Genomic DNA, 15289 nt, shown 5'->3' on the forward strand with positions numbered 1-15289 from the left:
ATCTGTTATGCAAAACACATTTTATACAACGGGAAGTACTATTGCTATGGAAATGAGAATGAGAATACTCTCTTGTCTCTATACACGTTCCTAATTCTTCTCTTTTTTTTTTTTTTTTTTTTTTGGGAGAGTAAGGAATACACATTCCTGATTTTCTAAGAACAAAGAACTGGAGAGGGGTAGAGAGAGTGTGTATTACAAGATTACAGATGAACAAACACATCCTCGACCTTTAAAAAAAAAAAAAAAAAAGAAGGGTGACTCCCCTTAAAACAAATAGGCATTGACAAAAGGTTTTCAAACCATTTCCCCTCTCAACCATCAACTCATAAATACTACAGCGTTTAATGCAGATGCAGCCTCCGTGTTTGCCTGAAGCCATTATAACTCCTACCATACGTTTCTCTACTATGTCACCTACGGCGTCGTTTTGTCTCCACCTGAAACATCATAATTGCACATGAACATTGATCATACAGCTGCAAGCTCCTGCACAGTGTGATAATCCTATCAATTTGTTACTTTTTGTCTTTTTTTTTTTTTAATTATTATTGGGTGGGTTGGGGGAGGGTTATTAACATGCAATTCGTAGCCTCCCCTTAAATTTAGAGCTTTAAAGTTCATGTAGAAGATGAAAGTGACATCCGTACATGTTTTCAAGAATTTCCAGTGTAAGATACTTCTAACTGATGGTTCTTATATCAATATATGAACATCTGAACTTGGACATGCACATTTTGAGTCTACATATAACTAACATGGGAGTGAAACTAAATGCTGTAATAGTTACCTTTGTATCCAAGAGTCTGGAAGCAGTATGAGAATTCTGCAACTTCTTCTGACCTTCAGATGAACAATTTTCGCACAAGAAATGATCTAGTATTTTAGCTTCCTCCGCAGTCATGTTTATACAAACAGGGTGAAACCTGAGTAAAAAGTAATAGTCTGCTTTTAAGAGGCACATGAATTTGACAACTTAAACTCTTGTAACCAGGCTCAAGCAAATAGCTTAAACCCTCAAACCAGTCGAGTTTATAGCACATTTGTGGTTATCACTCTCACTAGGTCATTACATATCGAAGCCAGTTTTACCTTTGAAAACATTCTAAACTACATTAAATCATTTGCACACATATCATAAAGCATTTATCTTTAAGACTCTTCCATTTTTTTTTTGCCAGTATCTTTAAAACTCTAACATTCATTGAGGCTCTCACACACATCAGCCCTTGTGTACAAGATTTTGCACTGTTCCCACAGCCTGTGTGCAAAGGGCACCACATCATGATGGACGTGAACATCCAGGTGGACCACACCTTTTCAATGTCATTCATTGTGACTAGCACATCCCCTCATAGAATTTATACCAAGCATCATTATATGGCCAAATGAATACATTTATAAGCACCCATTCATTCATCATCATGCTTCCATTCAAAAATACTTTATTACAGAACATCTGCATAGATGTATGTTTCTAGTCATAGTTGTTGGAGCATAGAAACATGACCATTCATTACTAGTACTTTACAACATCTTTCAGAACTGTAATATATTGATTCCATCAAGCATTGCAAGACATAGAAGCCCTAAATTGGCAACACCAAGAACTACATGAAAGGAGCAGATAACTCCTCTTTGCAAGGCTCCATCAGAGACATGCAGTTCATTTGAAGTTAACAGTCTCTAAAAGAAAATTACAAAAAACCTGGATAGATGGTGATTTACATTTAACAATGAGTAATTTCAAGTACTGCTTTTCATCACATTCTCACTCTTTGGCAAGTTGTCAGACACTTGAATTAGTTTTCATGTCCTGAACACAGAATGACCAATAACAGTACACAAGCCTAGGAAAATTAAGAAAAAAAGAACAAAAACTACATCAAACGCGATGCGCCTTATGGTGACCACGTTTCACGCTATAAGGCTGAACGCGGATAGGAACTAGAAGTCCTCAACTTCTGGCGCCTTCTTCTAAATGAGTAGGAAGGAGAAACAGCAAAGCGAATGCTGAGTGAATTGCAGGACTGAGTGAAACGGAACCTGGGGTTAGTAAAGATAATTTACCTCCCCTGCCCACGAAGTACAAAGTAAGGGAGGTGTGCTTTCGTAGCAACCATTCCATTTGGTCTAGCTGGGTTAGAAAAGAGAAATGAAAGGAGGAGAGACTGATAAGGAGCAGTTCAAACCTTTGATTTTTTTATTGTTCTATTCCTGTACTTGATAACGGCCTGCTAATCAGACGCGAGCCCCGCTGGCAGATTCCTCCTTTTGCTCCTCAGTTTAAAGGGTTTTAGCAGCCGTTTCCAGCTGTCGTTCCCCTCCCAAGGGTAGGTTCTTATGCATTACTCACCCATCTGCCACTAGAAACACCACTTCCCATCCGACTTGCATGTGTTAAGCATGGGTCTAGTGTATCCAATCTATAGTTAGGGGGCAATACATACCAAAAGGTTCGAAGGAACCCTTCCTCTCTTGCCGGCTCAAGTTCAGCTTGAAGATAGTTAGCTCATTTCCTACATGATAGGGGCACTTCTATTATGCTTATGGTAGTTATAGTGCTTTTGCGCACTTCCTTAAGTCCGTCCGCACCCTCTCTTTGATTGTTAGAGTAAGCCTAATCTCTAAAATTGCCACCGCAATACCTCAACGTGACATGAGCATGAAAGGGGTTCAACAATCTGTTTTCTGAGTCAAAAGAGATATGGAGTCCGAAGGGGAGGGTGGTTTTATTCGGGGCTCGAGAGATGGAATACGTTAAGCCCGATCTTGGTTCCAATGCTGCAAAGACAGGTTCTGGGTAAAAACTAGGTATTGGTCCTGGTGCTGCAGAGACAGGTGTTGCTGATCGAACTAATCTACTTTAGGGATTCACCTAGCAGCCCAGCTGCGGTCCGTTTCCCAGCTTTGCTTGTGCGATTTGCACTTCTGATTGGTTCCATCCATCCCCAACCCAAATGAATTGAGTATGAAGGGGTCAGTCAGTCAAGCGGTTAGGGTTCTCGGTCAGTTCCCGTTTGCTTCCCCCCCCCCCCCCCCTCATAGTCCATTAGTGGGTAGGGTGGTAAACTTAGAGGGCGACTACTGTAGGATGTGGATCGATCATGACGAGAATGGACTTCTCCGTAAGGATGCTTCTGACTAATAGCATTTAATTTTACGGGGTTTAAACCCCTTCAATAGAAGAACCCGTGTGGGTGAGAGGCTATAAACCTTTTACTCAGTTGTATAGTTCTAGATTTTTCAACATGTATCCAAATATTTGATATCTAAATTTTTACGTTTGGCAATATATTTCAATTGCCATAAAATTTGGTATTTTGATATATACTTCAATCACTATATCTGAAAAATCACATATATTTGTATAACATTAATAGCATTCAACTTACCAATCACTGCAACCTTCACACTGAACCATTAGGTCATCAGGGTTGTACGGCATCTCACACTTGCAATACCTGACAAAATATAACAAGCAACAAACCATAAGATCTCAAACCAACTGATGAAATAAGAAACTTGAATCAACAACTATGAACTCCGAAGATCCCATGTTACAATAATTAGATTGTTATTAATCCAATAAACAAAACAATAATGCCAAATATGCCGTGGTGAAGATAGAATCATGAAATAAGTGAGCCCCAAGAGTAGATAAAAAAAATACCAATTAACCAATAAATAGTGGCTTATTTTGGAGATAAAACATCTTGTGTCACTTGAATTTGGACAAGCATAAGGACTGCAGGTACAAGTCCCAATGTCGGGCTCATCAACTTTTAAAAGAATTTTCCATCTGGTATCCATAACTTTAGCTTTCTCATGTCGTATCATGTAGGGAAAATCACATCAAGGGGAAGCCAAGGACCATGTAGATACAATTTATCAACCTCAGCTAGCAAGTATTTTAAACTAGTGAATGCAACTGAAATCTTGAAATACAAGTTCCAATATTTCATAGTTTGAGGTTGGAGGGAAGAAACTTTGATGCAAATGAGTAACAGAAAGATACAAAATACCAAATTGTGTTCAAATTTATCTCCAACTAGTACCAACTAAAGTGCAACTCAGTAAAAGATTTTAAAATTTGAGTAACATGTAATTTCTACATAAAGGAAAGACAGCTGTGTAAACTTTATCGCGTCAAAATCACAATCTAACTAAAAAAATTAATGTGCAACTTCACAAAACCATAAAATTCATATGACAAGCATTGTTTGCCAGTGGTACTATATGCACCACTGGTATGCTACAACGTTTTCCATTGATTCTTATACTAAATGAAAAGCTGCAAATGGATTATGCTACCAAAAGTAGAAAGATTGAAATAAGAATCTTCATTAGTCAAATGGCACATCAAACTGGAGTACTCAGACTGCAAAATCGATCTACAACCTACTCGACATACCTGCTGCTACCACAAATTCCTCAACTATAATACGGTTTGATAATGATAGGCTTGAACCATACTGCCACTTTGGTTATTTCCAGCACACAATTATGATTTCACAATCACTAAGATTTTTCATGTTGCACAAAATTACTTAAGGAGCGTACAGGCAGAGGTGTAATTTTTTGGATGGATCGTAGCCCTGGGTGTAATTTTATGTGCAATGCAGAGGGACCAACTAAAACACCAATCATTTAAGAGATTTTTACTTCTCAGATAAATCACTTATGACATTGCAGCTGGAAGTTCCGATAGTACATCCTGAGAACGGTGGTAGCAAGCTTACAAAGGAGCCAACTAGATGAATGATGAAAAATGTCTCAATTTCATTCTGGGCCCTTTTCTAAACTACCTAAAGATTTTTTTAACTAATAATCCTGACTCCATATTGTGCTTGTGTACAGCATGAGTTGAGTTGGCTCCAAACGAAGCGCTGCGGACCAAAAAATAACAAAAAGTCGAAATAAATTCATTGAAGCCAAAAGGTTCTATCTCATCGGCCCGAGCCTTAATAAGTAAATCCTTTCATCCGTTGCATTAACTTGGAAACCTTTCCATAGAAAGCTACTGGGATTGGCATTACGATCCCATACCTTATCAGCAAAAATTAATATACACGTATGTATGTCTAAGTGGAATCATGAATTACTGTGGCGAAGATAGGAAACATTTAAAAAAATAAAACAAAAGATAATGATAAAAAGAGTCCCCTACTCTCCTTTTACAAAAGCAACTCCAACGATAACAATAAACTGTAAAAAAAAAAAAAAAAAAGGGGAAAAAACCCGAATGATTCGCTTACATACACGGCGACTCTGTCGGGATTGAAAGCTCCGGTGGAGGAATTGTACTCGAAACGACAGAAGAAGTCGTCGTTCCCGACGGCATCGAGCTTGGTGTAGCTCTTGAAGGAGTGGACCGTACACTTGGCCTCAATGGTATCGGCGCTCTGTGCGTCGTAGTGATCCGAGAGGAAAACCTCCTTGGAGCCATGGAATTGACGTCGCCCGCCGATGGACTCCTCGGGCCGGTAGTACCATCTGACGTGGACCTTCACGTTGGTCCCACGGCCGTCCGCTTCGATCCGCTCGATCTTCGCCACGTAGGACGGCTTCGAAGGATCCGACGGCCGCATGAGGACGCAGTCCCCGCCTGAAAATACTCGGAGAAGTCAAGTCATGAGATGAGATAGCTCTCTCTCTCTCTCTGAACAGAAAGGTTAAGGCGGTGTTAGTTTTCGGGAAATTAGAGGCCGAAAGTGTGGGAAAAGCGCTTACCTCGGATGGTTTTGTTGATGTGTTTGACCGTGTAAGACTCAAGTGTTCGTCTCGGAGCCTTTGGTTTGGCCATGGGAGTCCTTACGAGTACAAAGACATGCACAGAGAGAGGGGGGGGGGGAGGGAGGGAGAGAGCAAAACCAGGAAGTTGAGGACTTTTTTTTATTTTTTATTAGAATATTTTTAACTGCTTTTGCAGGAAGATTCGATTTGGTGCATCGCGGACACAGATTAAGTGGTGGTGTCTCCGGTTCAATCAGCGTCAGTTTGTGTAAAGATTAGACTTCCAGTTGAAGCGGAAGGGTAGATCTGAAAATAAATGGATTACTAGGGGTGGTTCCGTGGTTTGTTGAGGAAGGATCGATGCGAAGCCACGTCAGCGTCGATGTAGATTTGGGCTTTTATCCATCGAGTTTTCTAGTAGATTGTAGAAGCCCTCTGTAGAATGTTTACATGTTCCGGTAGGGAGCTCGAAGCCTACGTGGATTGTGTAAATAATAAAAGTAAAATAAATTATTTCTGTAGCACATTATTTATTGAGAATTAAAAAGATTATATAAAATAAATTTATAAATGTGTACTGTCCTGGATCCCGAATTCGGGACTCACAAAATATTTCGAATAGTGTAAATTTTTTTTTATGTATTTTTTTATCATTATAAATATTTAAAAAAAATAAAAAATTTATAATATTATTAAAAAATATTTTTTTAATCATTTAGTAAAAAAAAAAAATCTCATTCGAGATATTTTTTAGGTTCCAAATTCGGAATCTAAAGCATTTATTTTTATAAATTGATGTAATTTTATAGAATTTTATTAGATTTACATTATAATAAAAATAATTTTATAATTTGACGTATTATATCAAACCACATCAATTTATAAATTAATTTTTATGTAATCATTTTATGAGTAAATATTTTCCTTATTTATATTATTTAAATAATATAAATTTTTAAAACAAAATTATGATTAATGATATTCACCACACACATCTCGTTTTTATTTTATTATATAAGATTTGTCATATTTAATATCATTAAATGATAAAAAATTATTTAATAAAATATCGTATGATGATAAATATATAATATTTTATATAATTAAATAAAAATAAAATAATAATACGATGTATATAATTTTTAACGCGGATTCCGAATATCCAACGTGAGTGGGGTTCGAAGCGTTTGTTGACCGGTGCCCCGTAACCTTTTTTCGTTTGACTCTTGGGGCACACTTCAAAAAAATTGTACCTTCAAGCTTCAATTATGATGGTTCTAATTATAACGTTATATTTTCAAACAACCTACCTAGCTAGACTCCAACCATTTTTGTCTACTCTTATAATTTTTTTTTTTTTTTTTTTTTTTAGTATATTTTGTTGAGGATGCAATATATAATTTCTTCAACGTCAATTTATTGGTCACGTGTGTGTATGTATTATTTCTAAAAATGAAATTGATCATTTCTCATCATCTCTCTCCTTGAGCCTATTTCGGGCAGCTGGTCCTCCTCCCCTATCCTATCCCACTTCTCCTCCAACTTCAAGCTACCTACCATATGTGCTCCTTTATTTTCCTATATGCTTTATTTAAGTTTGTGTTTTTCCTCTCATTTTTAGAGCAAATCTATTGTTAGCCACCTGTTGCGGCTGCCCACGCCCACCTCCAATGCCTTCCTCTCGACATCCCCCACCACTATGCCTCTCTGCTCATCCTCTATCTTCTTGGCTTTTGATCCATATGTATTACCATCAAATACAAAATCAAATATCTCATCTCATATAATCATTATAACTTTTTTAAACTTTCACACAAAATATAATAAACAATTTAATTTTTTCAAATCTTCAAACAAAAATAATATTATAATTTTTTATTATAATAATTTTTTATTCAACTTTCAACAAAACATTTCATCTCATCTGAACTGCATAACTAAACAAGGTCAGATCTACATTTTTGTGCTACTTTTTGCTTTGTAAAGAGCTAATTCCGGCTCAAAACCAATGCCCCTTTGTCAAACCACATTGTAATTGTAGCTAATGTGTCTTTTGCTCCACACAGCCAATATAGGATTGGAACCACTTCATTAGCCCACATTCTCCCTTTCTCTAAATTACCTTTTGGTATCTTGAATTATATCATGCTATGAGATATTTATTAATGGGTTCTAATTTTCTAAAAACTCGTATTTAAATTGAATCTAGATTTTGAAGGAATAGACCTTTCATCCCTAGCCAGTGTTGTGCATTATTCCACTAGTTGTTTCTTACAAGCTAGGTTTAGGGCAGCATGCCCTTACCTTCTTGAGTCATTGCTTGCTTCATAGCTTGGTCCTTGAATTAGAATTCTATGTAATCGCTTACGTCAGAAGAAATGAGGACCCCATCAAAGTCCATTGCCATCATAGAAAACGACAACTCATTAGGTGTACTATCTCTGATTTCAGCCCCACTTTAGACTTTGGTACATTAATAAGGGATACCTTCTCAAATGGTTTTAAGAAAAGCACTGTACTACTTTATATGAGATTCCTTTTGATCATGAGGGGAGGAGGACTCTGTCACAACACCACGAAGGACCAATCAATGACCTGCTTTTGGCCTTGCAATTGAGATTTTTTTTTTTAATTTTAAAAAAGAGTAATTCTAACTAGAAACTCCATTCTTCGCTCCCTTTTCCTCTCTTAGTTAATTTAATTGTATGGAAGCTCCTACAGCTTCAGAAAACCTACCTAGTTGCTTGAACTGGGTTTTCCAATGCAGATTGAAATGAATACAACTGTTCCAATTCTGGTATGAAGTTAGGATTCCTTTTCTTCTTCTCAAACCCCTTAATTGGGTGTGGCAGTTGTGTCATCTGTGGGGGCACAAACAGCTTCTACCAATAATTTTTTTTGATATGTTTGGACATGGGTCTGCACCAAAATTGCTGTTTGATACGGTCACCATGCATTTCTGCTTACCTACGCATTTCTGGAATCAAGAACAGAATATAAGTGAATTCGAGATTGAACATGAATCAGGATTGGGTTTAAACGGTATTTTAAATTGAATTTGAATGCTCAACAAAAGTGGACTGAAGAAATTAAAGAGCAGACCGAGTACCTTCTCAAAGACAGCTAGAGAGCTTGGGGCATGACACGTCCCATGCTGGAAACTACCACAAGTCCCGGATGGAGTTCCAAAACTTGCAAATTTAATTGCAGAAATGAACTGCCCGCCTGCACAATGTAGTCTAACCTTTGGCATGTCTAGACCTTCAGATTTGCCATCTCTCTCAATATGCCAGTTGTTAATGTTTGAGTGATCCCCGGATACCTTGGCACAAATACTTGTAACTGATCTTTTTACAAGTGCAATTTTAGAGGGATCTCCACCTATTTCCTCAAATACTACCAACAGATTTTTAGTTGGCTTCAACCATGACCGAGGAACATGGTACCTGAACACATGATAGTAGATAGAAATGAGCTAGCAATATACCATCATTTAATCTTCACTTTTATCTTGTTCTGGAGGAGGTTTGAGCAAGTCCGTACCATTTTTGAGTTGGCTGGCCACAACCAAATTGGCACTTTGTAGGCCGGAATGTGTCGGAATAACTGCATCCACTGCAATTACCATTAGCATAGAGATTCCAATATCTTCCCATGCTCTCCCCATTGATCCACACTTGGCCCTTCCCCATACTACTCATGTCCAAAGCCAAGGCCTCCTCTCCTTTCGGTGCATCAAAATGGGTCTGCATGTTCAAATGTCAACTTAGACTTGTTAAGGTTTTGAATAAGTTTAAGAACAAGCCTACCCCCATAAAAAGCATAAAAAAGAAACAAAAAATGATTATATCAAAGACTGCTTTTGACGTTCCATACCTTATACCATGTCAGAGGCTGCTGTTTCTCTGCCACTAAGGACCCTTGCATCCAATCAACTGATGATATAGAGTTAGGAGAACATAAATTCATGGCTTCTCCTTTAAGCCCAACCTGTACAAAGATACACCTATGAGGTAGATACTCATCAAATAATTTCAAGTCCTCAAAATATGTGGAAGTGAGATGCTTAGACCTTGTATGACCATTTATGCCAGGACAAATCCCTATTTCCCCGGTCTATCCCATGTATGACAACTGGTCCAAGGATTCCTGTGTTCCTCGTCTCAAAGTGTGGACCATTGTTCTTCAACACCAACAGGACCAAAAAGAAAGGATCAATTGAAGAAAGCTACTAGGACATACTAGGCCAAGCAATAAAATAACCTGTTGAAGTATTAACTGGTACTGATCTATCAGAGTTATAATAAAAGTGAGGATTGAAGTATTAACTGGCAATCCAACAGCTATACTGAGTAGTGAAATTTTGTTTGTTCCAGGCTTCAGGTCAACATTCCTTGTAAAAGTAAATCTCAAGCTCTCCCGAGTCCCAAAAGCCGAGCCTATCATTAGATCAAACACAATTCTTTAGTAATCATTAAAATGATATAAAAGTTGAACCTCGCTCTCTCTCTCTCTCTCTCTCTCTCTCTCTCTCTCTCTCTTCCCCCTCTTTTTTTCATAGAGTAACAAAGTTCAATCCAGTTGTATTTTCTGGCTTTCTGAAATCAAGAAACTCGATGATGTACCTGAAAATTTCCCATTAGTGAAGACATGCATGACATGGCCAGTTGAATGCACAGTGAGAGTTGGGCGTTGGCCTTGATGCAGGAATGGTTCTGATGAACTAATATCAACGCTGGAGACAATTTTTAATGGTAAAAATGTTATCAATGTGTACATATACTGAACATTAGAGTGAAAAAGAAATTTAAGAAGGATTCAATTCACCTGGTTGTGTACCAGAGATAGTCGCTAGCATCTCTAGTGACGTTCAACTGCTCCAAGAGACCAATGACACTGATTGTTGAATCATCATTGGCCAGGGATATGTCTTCATTAAATGTATCCCATGGAGAAAAATCAACATTTGTAGGCAACATTTGCACTTGGGATGTCTGAACTCCAACCTGAAAAGGTTGTGCATCTCAGCATGCATGATAAACTTCAATAGGATGGAAATAAAAACACTGACAAAAATATCTTATCACATTTGAACAGGCCTACACTTGTTTGCAGTGAAAATTAATGTTAGGAAAATTAATTAAGATTGTTGGATAAATCATGTTTCATCATGGTGGTAATGATCTGCATATTTTAAAGTTAGTTTTGGCTATATTATGTATATAGACAGAGTATACTGTATGTAACTATAGTCAAATTTTCAGGCTTCACACAGAACGTCAAGAAAATATAGCAAAAACCAAGATGAATCCAGTAGTTCCGATAGTCAATTCACTTACTTTGGCAGTGTTGAAGACAACATTTTCACAATCAGGAAGGATGCTTATGGACCAGGGTGGTAGGTTGTAGTGCTTGTTATTGAAAGTCACCCTTGCAACTGACTTAGAATTGTAATTTGAGAGAAAAGCTGCACAGTCTCCCGACTTGGAAGAGAATACATGTGCCTGGGAAATGTTAATAGTCAATCTGATTTAGATATAAGGAAAAGAAAAAAGAAAAAGGAAATTAATTTGACACTATCCTATAACCAGAAGCAGTAATTTCCCAAACCCTTTGGATAGAGGATATGACAAACCTTTTCATAATTTCCCAAGGATGTGATAGTAGGGTCAGCATTAAGCAAAGCTCGCTCACATGACTTGATAGCCATATGGAGTTCCTTCAGATGGCCATACTTGGGCTCCCTTATCAAGCCTATCAAATTAGTATGGTTAAACTATGAGTTACAATCTGACAAACTGATTAATTCTCTGATTATGTAAAAAAATAAAATAAAAAATAGTTTATAAATTGAGTTTCCTTTGGTATAATACTGGCACAGGTTTCTCACCATATTCATCAATTGGAGCATCATAGTCATAGCTGGTTGTAATGAAAGGGCCACCAGCAGTTCTTCCGAAGTTTGTTCCTCCATGGTACTGCCAAACACAATATGAATATCACGTAAATAGTTTCCAAATGTACATTGTCGTTATTTATAGATGTAATGCATAAATGGAATGGATCAGATCCTAGAAAGCATAAATTCTGGAAGACTTCTTGCACGAGATAATGTTAATTTACTAGCAGATGAGGACAGTGAAAGTAAGAACATTGAGAACTAAAGAATTGCCATTATGGTCTTAGACTTCATAGTGTTAGGAACGATAAGAAGAAAAAGTAAGCGAAAAATGAAATCAATCACACACGAACACAAATTTACGTGGTTCACTAACGTGTCTACGCCTACGGAGCTGCAGAGGATTTTATTTTCTTGAAAGTCGAATACACTGTGCAGCAATACAATGAGTAATGCTAGATACAACCCTAGGGTGTGTAAGCTCTGCGTACTCTCTTCGAAAAAAGTGGATAAATCTGGGATCCACATGAAAAATTTATTTTTTTAATAGTGGACCTCACTTTTTTCAAAGAAAGTGTGTAGGGCTTGCACTAGGACTGCAAATATCATTTCTTATGGTACAATATATGTATATATATATGGCAAAACCCTAATTAAAGATCAGGTTAGACTGGTTTAAGAGCTAAAACCGGGTCAAAAAAAATTTCCACCCCCCCCCCCCCCCCCAGACCCCCTTATTGGATCAAGTCATCAAATCGGGCAGCCACAAAAATAAACTAGGCTCCACAAAAACAAGCCCAACAGGTAGAATATAGGCTAGATATGATATTTTCTGGGAAATTAAAAGAGAATCAGCCAAGACGTTTCCATCAGCTTGTCATTCAAAGTATTCAGTTTTCAGGACCCCAAAATATAAATCATCTCCCCTTTATTACATGGTAATTAATGAGAATAATATTGAAACATTTTTGTGTACTACTTTGAAGAGGTGCTGAATGCCGTGTAATTATGAAGAGTGACTAACCATGTAATAATTTACAAAGGAGCCTCCCTTCTGAATGAACCGAGCAACTGCAAATGCCAAGTCTTCAACAGGTCGATGGTGAATGGGGCCACCAAATTCTGAAAACCTTAAAAAGGAGATTCAAGATAAATTTATATGTCTTAGGGAAGTGATTCGGAAGTGATGGTGGATGTAAACCTTACCAGCCAGTCCAGGCCTCAGTCCATAGTGTGGGTTTGTAAGGTTTATTTGGGGAGAAGTAGTCACAATAGAAACCGTTGCACGTGTTTATCTGTCATCAAGATTTAGAGAAGGATGGATTTGAACTTTTCACTTCTAAAGCTGAAGAGAGAGGCTCACTCTCCCATTTTTCTCACAAATAGAATTTCATCAGCTTTTGGTAGCTTGTCATGGAGTTTCATCGTACACTAATTGTGTTTACAGGTAAGAAAAATCTTCTTTGCCAGTGCACAAATTAGCTAGAATTCACAAATAATTGAACATTGATAGAATGCAAGAGAACAAAAAAGTGACAAGAAAGACCCTCCAGCATAACTTCTAGTTTATATGAAGAAACCATGGTTGGAGCTTGTATACGTTTCATGTTTAAGAAGCATAATTTTCATTACCATTGGGTCAGGGGCGTCATCTTCCTTGCACATTACCCATGGGACCCCAGTACCCATTCCAACAGCCATCTTTGCAGCCCAGGTCATGTATGCATGGCCGGCAGTTCCAAATGCCTTGCTTACAGGCTCATATTCATTCTCTATCTGCACTCAGAAAATAAGTGCAAAGATATATGAGTAAATCATTAAAACTAACGTAACGAAGTTGCACGATGTAGTCGTTCTTTACTTCTTTAACTTTGCTTTGTAATATACAGAAAAATTTACTAACAGAGACTATTGCACAGCGCAGGAGTTGATTTTCCCAAAACGATACCTGTGAGAGGATGATGGGACCACCTTGAGACGCGAACAGATTTTCATCCTTCATCATTGTAACAATTTTCTGGGTAAATTTTTGCATTGCCAACTGTAATACAGTGAAATGTAAGATACTCGTAGCAAAATTTAGTTAGTGGTTAGTGAGTTTTAGATGCCAACATTTTCTGTACAGACTTTCACATGTGCAGTTCATCAATCACCTGTTTTTATTTTACCCACACACACACACTGAGAAAAGAGAGAGAGAGAGAGACCTTGAAAGGCTCATTATCTGTTCTAAAGTTAATGCCTGGAACATACTTCAACCAAACAGGAAACCCCCTAATTAAAAAGAAAAAAAAAACACAAAAACAAAAGGTGATGAAATAATTGAATTTGAAGAACAGCAACTCCTCGTCACCCAAAGAAGGAAATTTTTGTTACCCAAAATTCCACTCTGCACAAACATAAGGTCCAATGCGAAGATGCACGTATAGTCCTGCTTTCTGAATCATCTTGATAAACCGAACCAAATCAAATCTCCCCTCAAAATTATACTGAACCCCCGAGAATAGAAAAGAAACAAAAAACCATAACTCATCAGTTAATGTCGACCAGAAAGTATAAGAAACGCAGCTGAAAACAGAGGAAAAAAGAGCACGAGCGAAGAAAATGAGTAAAACCGAAGTACCTTGCCAGGAGAAGGTTCATGAACATTCCAAAACACATAGGTATCTATAGCATCCAAGCCACCATCTTTGGATATCTGTATTAGACTGTCCCACATCTGCATTGTATGCAAATTGTTCGTTATGAAGAAGTGTAAGCAAAACTTCACATATCAACCACATTTTCCTTGATAAATGTGGGAAAGGAATTGGATAAAGTTTTGTAAATTAAGATACCTCAGGGGTGCTTCTGGGGTAGTGTATAGAGCCAGAAAAAAGAATTTTCCTCTGCCCATTAATGACGAGTGCTTTCCTATCATAGGTGACACTGCACTGCGCCAGCTGAAGACTCAGAAACAAAACCATACAGAGCAAAAACCACTTGGAAGCTGAGCTAGCTTCCATTTTCTCCCCAGACTCTCTCTCTCAGACACACAGAGACTAAGGAAAAGTGCGAAATGCGGGAAGAAGCGGTTGTTATATGGTCACCACTCAGCAACAAACAAAGAGTCCATTTCTCTGAACCCTTTTGTTGTCTTATATATACTGATATACAGCTATAAGCAGCTCAAAAAGGTGGCATTCACAATCTGTGTGGGCGAGAGAGATAGGTTTATGAGTTTGGGAAGCACGAGATTATAATGTGGTCACCACTCAGCAGAAAAACCAGTCTTTTTGTCTCGAATCTGTCGTTACTGCATATACTGACACGATGACATTTGGCTCAAAAGAATAACCATTCACTACAAGAGAGAGACACACACACACACCATACCCACTATCCTTGCATCTGATTCACTACAATGGCATAGTGATAATGTAACGGAATGTAATGTGCGTGACACAACTGCACTGCGGTCCTGCTTTATGGCCGAAGCCTTTATTTTCATACTGGCTTCATGCATGAATTTGATTTCTCCCTTGATACCAAAATTTTTTTTTGGGCCTCTCTGTCTCTGTCTTACATGAAATTCAGACAACAAAATAAAACACCAATGACATGGGAAAGCAAAAAAATATGTCTATGGTTAATATCCTTTTATATAATATTATC

General features: G+C 37.7%; 2 protein-coding genes across 3 annotated transcripts; both read right to left on the reverse strand.

Moving 5' to 3' along the window:
• Positions 1-19: 19 nt before the first annotated feature.
• LOC121257670 (chromatin remodeling protein SHL-like) lies at positions 20-5972 on the reverse strand. Of its 2 annotated transcripts, none has more exons than XM_041158806.1 (5): positions 5734-5972; positions 5263-5608; positions 3396-3464; positions 791-926; positions 20-489 (listed from the first exon to the last, which is right to left on the reverse strand). In XM_041158806.1, the coding sequence occupies exons 1-5, from the start codon at positions 5804-5806 to the stop codon at positions 472-474; spliced, it is 642 nt and encodes a 213-aa protein (XP_041014740.1). In that variant the 5' UTR covers positions 5807-5972; the 3' UTR covers positions 20-471. The 2 variants fall into 2 exon arrangements, with proteins under 2 accessions (XP_041014740.1, XP_041014739.1); XM_041158805.1 differs by having other exon boundaries at positions 20-440; positions 5734-5967.
• A 2516-nt stretch (positions 5973-8488) lies between these two features.
• On the reverse strand, positions 8489-14823 carry LOC121257665 (beta-galactosidase 3-like). Its single transcript, XM_041158799.1, is given in 20 exon segments — positions 8489-8634; positions 8636-8713; positions 8846-9182; positions 9280-9482; positions 9613-9726; positions 9809-9919; positions 10066-10175; positions 10362-10471; positions 10564-10742; positions 11076-11240; positions 11372-11490; positions 11627-11714; positions 12660-12765; positions 12842-12930; positions 13268-13411; positions 13584-13676; positions 13843-13909; positions 14012-14124; positions 14259-14354; positions 14473-14823. Coding segments are annotated over 20 exon segments (2553 nt in total). The 5' UTR covers positions 14641-14823; the 3' UTR covers positions 8489-8571.
• Positions 14824-15289: the final 466 nt, after the last annotated feature.

This window comes from Juglans microcarpa x Juglans regia, chromosome 3S (assembly GCF_004785595.1).
Source record: "Juglans microcarpa x Juglans regia isolate MS1-56 chromosome 3S, Jm3101_v1.0, whole genome shotgun sequence".
In the NCBI taxonomy this organism is placed as follows: Eukaryota; Viridiplantae; Streptophyta; class Magnoliopsida; order Fagales; family Juglandaceae; genus Juglans; species Juglans microcarpa x Juglans regia.